Genomic DNA, 12349 nt, shown 5'->3' on the forward strand with positions numbered 1-12349 from the left:
TTAAGGGATGATTCCAGGGCTTGAACAATGTGGCACCACACCTTCTCTTGGCCCGAGAAGGATTTAGTCACAATAAGGCTATGATCTCTTATTCATTAAAGGAATTATTGGTACTTAAGAAGTTAGATGTAACTACAGAGGCAAAACGGTAAATTGGCCCAATTGTACTTATGAGAGATTTATGAAGGGTCGTCGTACTGTTGATTGATTATATCCAATGGACACAGAAATATATCTGTAGTGCGAAGTACAGCTGTCGGTCTTTAGTGAAGTGCCCGACAGTTAACAGATGGTGGATATCGTGATTAAAGAGTTTAGTCGGTTATTCATGTACCGTTGGAGCTTCAAGCTACAAATCCATGAGCTCCCCTTGGTACCTCAATGGATTCAAGTTGAGAATCAGTTTTTGGGTTAGTTTGAAATGTTCAAATTAACAAGAGAGAATTTGATTATATATGATATAATTAAATTAGTTCAATTATATATGAATTAAATTGATTCAATTATATATGATATAATTGATATAATGTATTTGATACATTATTATTTTATTGGAAGAATTAATATAAATATGATTTATTTTAAATGCCATAAAAAGAGAAAAGGAACTATGGTTTATATGTTGCATATGATGCAATATTAAAACTATAGATTATAAATATAATATGATAAGTTAATTATTATATTTATTTATAATTTATTAATTATATGATAATTGATATTTCTTTTTCTCCAATAACTACTTTAGTGGGTGGTTTCACACTGTTTTATAATAACTGTGAGATAAAAGAAAAAATAGTTTTTCAAATCATTCAATCGAAAACGTCTCACATAATTCACTATCAAGTAAAAGGAGTTTTACTACATGATAGTTTGATAGAGTCTAAACGATTGAGCGTCGAGTCTATTTGATAGACCTCATTTACTACACGATTGTGTGATTGCATACTCGATCATTCTTCCTCCATCACTCCAATCCTTCCTTCTATCCAAAATCATATAGAGCCCACGACTTCTGGATTCTCACATCGAGAATACCAAGGTAATCTTGTGGTGGTGTCTAGTTCTGTTCAAGGATCGAGGATCGAGTTATACTCGTTGTTGGTGTTCGAGGGAGATCGTTGCGTTCGAGTTCTTGTTTGCTACATTACTGAACGATCGAGGGAAATACGTGAAAAATAAGTTCTTCAAAGGTATTGTCACTTGATCCCTTGTATTTATTTAAGAAACATGTTATAATTTATCTTTAATGCATAATTGTTTTTGTATGATTGTAAATGTATATGTTCTTTCACAATGGAGCTTGGAACGATTCGATTCCACTCAAAGGTCCTCTATAATAAGAGTTCCTTTAGATGAAAATTTAATACTATGGCAAAAGTTCATAGTTGAAGATGAAGGTGTGTTTGATTTAACTTCTTAAGGGTGTATTTGACACACATAGTGGATTGAGTTGAGTTGGTAATAATTGTTTGTGCTGGTAATAATTGTATGTGCTTGAGGTGCGGAGTTAAACTAAACTGGTAATAATTATTTGTGTTTAGGGTAAAGAGTTAAGTTAAGTTGATAACAATTATCTGTGTTTAGGGTACAGACTTGAGTTAGGTTGAATAATGGATATCAATTTTTTGTAACCTAAAAAATATGAATTTTTTATTGATTTTTTGTTATTTTTATTATTTTATATTTTACTTAACTTTATGTTCCCACCATTCAACAATAAGTATATTTTCTTTTCTAAATTCTTAACACTCATTTGAGATGTGAACTCAACAAATAAAAATACATTTTACAATTTTCTACTAACTATTACACTTGGTGTGAGCAAAATGTTATTATCTATATTATCAACAACTCTACAACATACATTATTGGTCGTGGAACATATAAGTTGAACATGGAAAAAGATAGGGTTGTCATCATGGGTATATTTACATGTTCACTATACACATGTTTATGTGGGTGTATATATATTTATACACACACACACCAAGGACGAAACATATCATTACCAAGTCAGATTTATAAATATAGATGAATATTTAACTATTGATAGATATTCTGAGAAAAATCACAGATATCACAAAAAATTGTTAAAATATTGTGAATTTTCAATGAAATTTTAAAATAAACTTGTTTAAGAATAAACTATGACTTAGCATAAAAATCAATAATTAAAAGCCAAATATGAGTGGTAATGAAATAATAAATAATAATGAAGACTTAAAAATGATTTTGAATTGAATATTTCATTAATAAAGTCTAAGTCATACAAAATAAAAGTCAAATACAAGATTCAATAATAAAAAGATGATCTAGGAAAGGTACTAGCCCAACATTAATCAGCATAACTGATTTGATAATGACTGGAGGGATCGGATCCTGCACCAGAACCATTGTGAACGTCTTGCATCCCGCAAATCAATTTTTATATAAATAGAAATAGTAAACTAAAACAGAATATACGTAGAATAAACATGTAAATAGCATGATGTAGGGAAATGATAGAATCATTCTTATCTTTATAGATTCCCAAGCTCCTAGAACGATCCTCTTGATGTTCCAACGAACAACTCCTTCAACGATCTTGAACACTAACGTTTCCTCGAACAATCTTAAACGCGACCATGAGAGTAACCTTGTTATTCTCCAATAGAAGGATATGTGGTATCCAACTATTGGAAAAGGGTGAGGAAAACTTTTGGGGAGAGTAGAGATGATTTCTTTTGTGGCTTAGGAAAATTGCACAATGAATGCTTGCAATTTTATTGTGTTCTGTGTGTACCCAAAAGGGCCATAAGGAAGACTTTATATAAAGGAGGGTCAGCCCCTTCTCCTAGTCTTTTTCCAATTTTCCCATATACACAATTAATTAAATAACCCTTACTTCATTAATTAGCACATTAACTAAATAACTATTTATACATTAAATCCAATTATTTATATATATATATATATACAATTATCATAAACATCATATGTATATGTGCAACATCTCTCTATTAATAACTAATTCTTTATGAATCTAATTCACTTGAATTAATTATCTGAATCTCATTCAAATGTTTCATTTCAACTTAATTTGAATTATAGATCACATCCATAATCAATTACATATTGATCATATTAATATATAATTTCCTTAAATTTATTTGAACAATTCAAATAATCCATCTTTAATATCTTTTAGTGAGTTAAAAAGGAGATCTCGTGGACTTGTAGATCCGAATCTCCAACTATATGAGATTAATTAGCTAAACCCATGAACCAAATTAATCAATATTCGTTAATTGTGGGTACACTTCACTAAAGACCCACAACTATACTCTTCTCACTATAGATATATTTCTGTGTCCACGGAGATAGACCAATAACAGCAAGTTAGTCCTTCACGAGTGTTTGTAACTCCAACTGGGTCAAATTACCGTGTTACTCTTGGGTTACCTCTGACTTCTTAAGTACCAACTCTTCTCTAATGAACAACCTGTTTATGGTCCAATTAATAAACAAAAACCTCTCTTGGGCCAATAAGAGGGTAGAGCTCTTTGTTCAAGTCCCAAAAACACCAGTTAAAGGAACACTCATCTGCTTACCTTGAAGACATAAATGAGTAAATTTCATCTTGTATTATTGTGTTTCTAACTCCCCACTTAGGCTTGTCCCTAAAATGGTAGGCATATTGAGTCGGAAAACAGGCCACCCTCACCCATAAAAATCGAAGGATAATCCCTCGTGAATAGAAATTCATAATATACTCAAGATTAAGACTAAATCACCTAGGTCATCCTATTGAAATAGGAACCTAACTAGTTAACGGTGTTACATCTGGTGGTTACTATTTCATAGTCCGATCTTATGCAAACTCATTGCATAAGATACCTCTACTCTTCTGTCACCTAGACGAATGTGTTGGATCATTACGTTTGTATCAAATACAAAGTGGGTCGTATCCATAGTGTCACCAGGATAAGATACTCAGCCTTAACCCTATACTATAGATCATTTAAGTTGTATCTTGAACATTGATCCCTGTATGTCTCCACATAAAGTTCAAGACTCATAAGACAGCCTTGGATGTTATTTTATTCAATTTAGGGTTATTAAGACAAAATAGAAAACAACACAATAACATTTATTGAATTAACATCTATAACTCTTTATTGATGACGATCAATTAATAACATTTACTATCTACAAGTTTTAGGGCATAAAACCTAACAATGACTATATTACTCTGAATCATTGTATGTTCAAATTTTCTAACATAATTAGAAGTGTGTCATCAATGAGCCTCAGCGTCAATTCCGATACCACCAATAGGAGGATATTTTAGATCAAACTATGTTTCATTTAAATGACGATATTCTAAAGAATGTAGATAGTATAGAGACCCTAAGTTTGAGTCTTCATCACTTTTATAAGAAATTACGGTCCCTATGTATAGATCATTATATTAAACTCATCACTCTAACCATATGAACCATAATCACTTGAATGACTATAGTTACTATGAGAATAGCCATAACTGCTATTTTATAAACATATCAAACCATATCCATATTGACTGTCCAAACTCATTCTCTCCATACATGAAACAAATTAGCATCAATTTGAACATCTCGTGTGTGGATCTTCTACGAATGAAAAGTTTTCCTATTGCTCTAATTCCTAGTCCACCAGCTCTATGACCATGGTTGGATTCTTGTGTGGCATGCATGAATTTAGATTTTCCATTGAAAGGCTAATTCCTGGCCCACCAACTTTATGACTACGGTTGAAATCTTTTTTTGTGGTATTTTTTCACATTCAATATCTCTAAAAATGAAAGTTTATTATTGAAAATTGAAACATGTAGCACATTGAAAAAACTTCATATTAGAAAAAAAAAACACGATCTATAAAGATAATCAGATGACATGTAGGCAGAATATCCACGATAGATCTACAAAATATTTGTGATATATCCACAAAATCCACGATTTTGCTGAGCTGCAAAAGATATTAGCCCGAAAAGATATATCGAAAATATATTGTCGGTATATATGATATATTGCTCAAGAAAAAAGATCTTATCCCCCAATATCTCTATTAGACATATATATTTGCCAATATATCGTCAATATATCACAGTTTTTTTCATGCTTGATACAAACACAAACACATGCATATACACATACACATACACATGTATAGATACGTATAAACATGGTAAATAATGAGTTGGTTTCATGCAGACAAAAAAAAAAAAATTGGTCATTAAGATATTCAAGCTACACAATTATATCAAGTAGATGTAAATAATAACTCTTCCTAGAGTGTGGTGAGACTATTAAGAAGACGTCATCTTTTGGATATCTGTGACAAGTAGATTTAAAAGATGATCTAATCATCCTCACACAATCTTCTAATGTCAAATTACTGTAAAAGATGACCATTAAAAACTATAAATTAATTACTTTAATTTTTTTTGTTAAAAACATTTACGCTAGCCGAGTTTTTGTTTTTGTTTTTAATTTTAATATATGATCAGTCAAGTTGGTCGCTAGAGTTAGTCGTTGGAGACGAACCATGAGGTGATCGTTAGGGTTGGCTGCACAAAGAAGGTCGTCACTAAAGTCGATCATTGGAGTTGGTCTTCACCAGAGTCGGACGCCTGAGGGAAATATTGATGTTCATTATCATCGAAGATGATCATCGGAGGTGGTTGCTAGAGCTTGTAGTTGATCGTCAGAGTTGGTTGTGCAAAGGTGGTCGTCAGAGTTGGTCGTTAGTGAAGGAACTCTAAACATAGAGAATCAATGAGTGGAAGCAGATCATTCCAAACCCCATTGTGAAAGAACATGAATATTTACAGACTAACAGAATAGTTATACATCAAGTCTAAGTTACAGCATGCTTCAAACGAATAAACACAAAAGGGATCGAGTGAACATACCTTTGAAGAAATTTTCTTCTAGTATTCCCTCGATCAATCAGCAAAACGTTCAACAGCATGAACGCAACACGAACAAATCCAGCAAATAGCACGAAGTGGTAAATACTCGATCACAATCGAGTTAAACTCGATACTCGACCCTCGAATGCAAACTTGATACTACCACGAGGCTACCTTGGTATTCTCGGTGTGAGAATCCAGGAGGTGTGGTCTCTGTATGGATTTGGTAGAGGGAAGGAGGAACTTGACGATCAAGTAGACGATCGAAAAAGTGGGAGAATGAAGAAGTCTATCGCATAGACTTGGGTACTCGATCATTTAGTAGCGAGTGACTATCTTATAGAATACTCGATCGATCGTTTACTCTCTCAAAGCTATCGTGTAAATTTTGCTTCTTGCATGTTGGATAATAAAAAAATGAAAATGATTTTCATTTTATCCATCAGTTATAAAAAAAAAAAAAAAAAAACTTATTAAAACTTTCCACTAAGTTCGTTATTAGAGAAAAAGATAATCAATTATTTTATAATTAATTTGTTATAAATAAATATAATAACTAATTTATCATTTTATATTTATAACCTATAGTTTTAATATCACATCATATGTAATATATAAACTTTTCTCCTTTATGGCATTTTATATAAATCATATTTATATTAATTCCTCCAATTAATGTATCTAATACATCAAATCAATTATATCACATATAATTGAATCAATTTAATTATATCATATATAATCAAATTCCCTCTTATTAATTTGAACACTTCAAACTAACCCAAAAAACTGATTCTCAACATGAATCCATTGAGCTACCAAGGGGACTTTATGGACCTGTAGCTTGAAGCTCCAACGGTGTGTGAATAACTGACTAACTCTTTAATCACGATATCCACCATCCGTTAACTCTCGAACATTCCACTAAAGACTGACAACTGCACTCTTTGCACTACAGATATATTTCTATGTCCATCGGATATAACCAATCAACAATACGATGATCCTTCACAAATTGCTCGTAAGTACAGCTAGGCCAATTTATCATTTTTCCCCAATAGTTACATCTAACTCCTTAAGTACCACTGATCCATCAAATGAACAATACATCATAGTCCCACTTTAAGTAAACCCTTCTTGGGCCATGATAAGGTATGGCACCACATTGTTCAAGTCTTGGAATCAGCCCTTGAGGGAGCAATTTATCTACTTACCCCTACTTCGAGGAAGAAGTGAATTCTGTCTTGTGTAGCTGAGTTCCTAGCTCCTCAATTAGACAAGTCCCCAAAGTGGTAGGTTTGAGTCGGCGATCTAGCCACTCGCACCCATGCAAATCAAAGGATCACCCTCATAAGCAGGAGTTCACAACTCACTCAGGATTAAGGTCATGTTACCTATGGTCATCCTAGTGAAATGAAAGTCTCTGTCATGAAAGGCATTATATAACGAGACTAAATATTTCGTGGTCTGGCCTTATACAAACTCCTTTGTATAGAGCATTCTCGCTCGCATGTCTAATACATGAATGGTCAGGATTAGACCATTTGTAGTACTTTACAACACTTGTAACATCTACAAAGCAGGCCACACTCGTAGCTTCACCAGGATAAGGTTTCCCTCCTTTATCCATATACTACAGACCATTTAGGTTATCACTTAAAGCACGATCCACTTGTATGTCTCTACATACATGCTAAAGTTACAACGATAACCAGGGATCTTAGTTTATTGGTTTGTGGTTAATACAAATAAAATATCTCATATTTCATAGACTGAAGTGAATAAAATATCTCATATTATACATCACAAAGAGCTTGTTCATACAGTGTTTACAAACTACAAGATCTTACGAGATTTAGGGGATCAACCCCCAACAGTTAGAGTATGTTGTTCACAGTGTGGCAGTGGTAGTTGATGATGATGAATGTCGGTGTTAGTCATCAGAGTGCCCTTTGTCGAAGTTGGTCTCCTGAGGTGAATATCGGTGTTGGTTGTCAAAGGTGGTTGTCACCGAAGTTAGTCATTAGAGGTGGTTGCTTGAGCTTGGAGTTGATTGTCGGAGTTGGCTGCGTGAAGGTAGTCCTTGGAGTTGGTAGCTAGACTGTGGTAGTGATAATTACCAATAATGAATATGGGTGTTGGTGATATAGGTGACCTTCATTGGAGTTGGTCACTTGAGGTGAATGTCGGTGTTAGTTATCAAAGGTGGTTGTTACCTGAGTTGATCATCGGAGGTGGTTGTTAGACTGTAGCAGTGGTAGTCGCCAACAATGAATATGGATATTGGTGTCAGAGGTGACCTTCATCGAAGTTGGTCGCCTGAGGTGAATGTCGATGTTGGTCATCAAAGTTGGTTGTCACCTGAGTTGATCATCAGAACTGGTTGCTAGAGTTCGACGTTGATTGCCGAAATTGGCCGCACAGAGGTGGTCCTCAGAATTGGTCACTGGAGTAGGTTATCGAAGTTTGGCAGCAGTAGTTGCCGACGATGACTGACAGATGGAGCCATTGAGAACATTGGAGAGAAGGAGAGTTGGAGTAAGTTGAGGTGAATCAGTAAAAATAACCAACTCAGCTCCACCAATATTTAAACTTTGTGGCCAAATTACTACCTCAACCCAATTCAAGTTAGAGTGTGTGGCGACTACTCAAAATAACTATTAAAAAATGAATTTATGAGATAAGTTTATTTGAGATAAGTACTTGAAATCAACTTTTAGAATAATGAATTTTGAGTGTTTAATGGTCAATCTCTAATTTGTTTAATATATAAACTTACCGAAATGTCCTCACTAATCCTCTACCTCACTTGCACCTTGGTTGCCATTGACTACTCTGCCTTTCATTAGCCACCTTCAATGACCAATTCGATTATAATCAATGCTGACAATCTACTTCGGAAAGACTTTCGAAAACAATCTTTGGCGACAAACTACCTTCGATGACCACCATAGTAGCCAACTCCAACGTTCAACTCTAGTGACCATCATCGACTGTCATCTCAGACAACCAACTTCGACTGTCAACTCCAACAACAACAACCTCTAGTGACCAATTACATTGATTATCTCTAAGACCAACTCGTATGGCAAATTATATCGATCCTATGTTACAAGAACAAAAAAGCTCGACCAATGAATATATTTTTAAATATAAATTTGAATTTTTATTTTATAGTGTTTAATAATCATCCTTTAGTGTAATTTAACATTGATAAAAGTCATTTGAACATGTAGAAAACCAAACAAATGTATACATAAAAATTTGTTTGAAAATTTTTTAACCAATCGAGTATTTTTTTTAATAGTTTTTTCTGTAAGACCCCTTTTTTTTTCTTTCTCTAAGGCCCCGTTTGTTTCACATGTTTTCCATGTGGTTTCAGACAGGTATTTAATACCCTACATAAGTGTAAGATTTTTATGTCTAGAAGATGGACAGTAAAAATATAGCTTAATTAATTAATAAATTAATATCAAGTATTCATTACTATCAATTTTAATTAATTATTAAAAATATATTATTTAAACTTAATAAATTTCAACTAACATCTTTGTCATTAATATTTTATCCTATCTTAACTATTTATAGAAATTATTATTCTTAATTATCAATATTATAATTAATTAAATTATGTTTAATTAAAAATTGTATTAATTTTTTATTTTATGAATTAGATAATTAATTAACATAACAATAAATTAATTAATATTAACTGAGTAACTATTTACTTTTAGTTTTTGTATACAAATCGAATTGAACTCAAATATTTAACTTTCAACATTAATTATCCTCAACATCCAAATATAGACATTAATTATATATTTAAAATCTAGATATTCAAATTCCAGATATTCTATACCCATAAAACACTATCTACATCTAAACGGTCGGTGTTTAAATGAAATTGATTTTTGTTTTTTTGTTTTTTTTGAAAAATACTTTTTTCCATAAAAGCTCAAGAATTAAGAAAAATACAGATATACATTTCTCCAAACATGGTAAAAAAATATATATACAAATAAGATGAGGCATTTTGAATTTGACGAGCCACGGAGAGAAATGAATGACAATAAACAACCCTTTTTTATTTTCACTTTATTGGGAGTAGTGGGTTCTACACTTCTTCTTCTTCTTCTTCTTCTAAGCCTTCACTCACTACCCATCCAATTTTCAAAACCCCATTCATTCCTCAAGAATCTCTCCCTCTTCCAAATTCAAATTCCCTCTTCTCTAACTAACTCTTCTGCAACTCTCAAGCTCCTCAACAATGGCGGATTCCAAACCCCTCATCTAATCCCCAATCTCCAACCCCCAAAATGCCCCCATTGCCCTCCTTCCTTCTCACCTTCTTCTTCTACTTCTTCCTTTCTTCCACTTCCTCTCTCAACTCCGATGGCCTCTCCCTCCTCGCCCTCAAGGCCGCCATTGAATCCGACCCATCTCACATTCTCGAGTCCTGGTCCGAGTTCGATTCCACCCCATGTCACTGGCCCGGAATCGTCTGCACTCGCGACCGAGTCACTCAGCTCTCTCTCCCCAACAAAGGCCTCACCGGCTACATCCCTTCCGAACTCGGCCTCCTCGATTCCCTCCGCCGCCTCACTCTCGCCTTCAACAATTTCTCTAAACCCATTCCTTCCCATCTCTACAACGCTACAAGTCTCGTCGTTCTAGACCTTTCCCACAACTCCCTATCTGGGTCGCTTTCCGATCAAATCGGCGATCTCAAGAAGCTTCGGCATCTCGATTTATCCTCAAATTCCCTCAATGGTTCTCTCCCTAATCGCCTCACTGACCTAACCGAACTCGTCGGAACTCTCAATTTGTCCTACAATCGATTCTCCGGCGAGGTTCCGCCTTCCTTCGGTAACCTCCCGCTGATCGTGAATCTCGACGTCCGTCACAACAATCTCACCGGAAAAATCCCTCAAGTGGGTTCGCTGTTGAATCAAGGCCCGACGGCGTTCTCCGACAACCCGAGTCTATGTGGGTTTCCGTTACAAATGCCATGTCCGGAAGCGCATAACCCGAACGTCTTTCCTGAGAATCCGCAGAATCCCAAGTCACTGAACGCGAACTTCCCGGGCTACGGCGGCCGGAGAGAGAGTAGTGGCGGCGGCGTGGCTGGGTCGGCGGCAGTGGCAGTGGTGTCGTCGATATTCGCAGTGGTGGGGGCGGTGTCGCTGACGGTGTGGTGGTTCCGGAGGAAGGCGGTAGTGGGGAGGCCAGAGGAGGGCAAAACGGGAAAGGGGAGTCCGGAAGGGGAAAGTTGTGGGGAAATGGAAGGGCAAGATGGTAAATTCGTGGTGATGGATGAAGGGATGAATTTGGAATTAGAGGATTTGTTGAGGGCATCAGCTTACGTGGTGGGGAAGAGTAGGAGTGGGATAGTGTATAAGGTAGTGGCGGGGCGGGGATCTAGTGCGGGCGCGAGTACTGTAGCTGTAAGGAGACTTAATGACGGTGATGCCACGTTGACGTTGAAGGATTTTGAGAATGAGATCGAGGCCGTTGGTAGGGTTCATCATCCCAACATCGTACGGTTGAGAGCTTATTACTATGCAACTGATGAGAAATTGCTCGTCACTGATTTCATCAAGAATGGAAGCTTGCACACTGCCCTACATGGTAAATTTACTCTAAATTTTTACTTCCTTTTTTGCTTTAATTATACGTTTGGTTAATCAACTTTCCCTCAATCACGAGTTTAGTTACAATATGTTGGTTTAATTTTTAAAAAATTGCATCTTTTAAAAATGGTAAATTTGGTCCCGTTTTAAAAATTATACTTTAGCTCCTAGGATGTGAGAAAATCATATAAATAGCATCAGTGGTTTGATAAAATTCTAATAAGTAATCCCTACCATAGGATTATTTATCAAATGTCACTGATAAAATTCTAATAAGTAATCCCTACCATAGGATTATTCATGAGACTTTTATCAAATGACATGGACTAAATTCTAATTTTCTCTATAATAGGGATGAAATTTGTAATTTAACCTAAAAATATCATAGGAATTATTGAAATAATCGTTTTTTTAAAACTTGTGGACATATTTGACTTAAATTTATGTTTTCTTTTGGAAAAATTGCAAAAACCATCCTTAAAATATGATGATAATTGTAATTTTATCCTTAAACTTTCAATAACAATTGGGCCTCTAAACTTCTAAAAGTGTTAAAAGTGGGCTCTCAAACATATAATAATTGTAAAAATTGAACCCACAAAAAATAAAAATTGAATAACTTATACACTTATTACAATTTATACAATAATTCTAAGGGTCCAATTTCAACATTTGGATAAGGTTGAGGGTTCACCTTTTAAATTTGAAAGTTTAAGGGTATAATTACAAGCAACTACCATCATATTTTAGAGGTGGTTTTTGTAATTTGTATTTTTTTTTTTTT

General features: G+C 34.6%; 1 protein-coding gene across 2 annotated transcripts in view; it reads left to right on the forward strand.

Moving 5' to 3' along the window:
• Positions 1-9957: 9957 nt before the first annotated feature.
• The window catches only part of LOC120071846 (receptor protein kinase-like protein ZAR1), a 5509-nt gene continuing 3117 nt past the window's right edge, over positions 9958-12349 (forward strand). Inside the window, exon 1 of one of the 2 annotated variants that reach the window (XM_039024240.1) lies at positions 9958-11563. In XM_039024240.1, the coding sequence (XP_038880168.1) occupies positions 10252-11563 (1312 nt within the window). In that variant the 5' untranslated portion in view covers positions 9958-10251. The remainder of the gene's footprint in view (positions 11564-12349) is intronic. The other variant, XM_039024239.1, reaches the window with a different exon arrangement.

This window comes from Benincasa hispida, chromosome 2, assembly GCF_009727055.1.
Source record: "Benincasa hispida cultivar B227 chromosome 2, ASM972705v1, whole genome shotgun sequence".
Taxonomy (NCBI): Eukaryota; Viridiplantae; Streptophyta; class Magnoliopsida; order Cucurbitales; family Cucurbitaceae; genus Benincasa; species Benincasa hispida.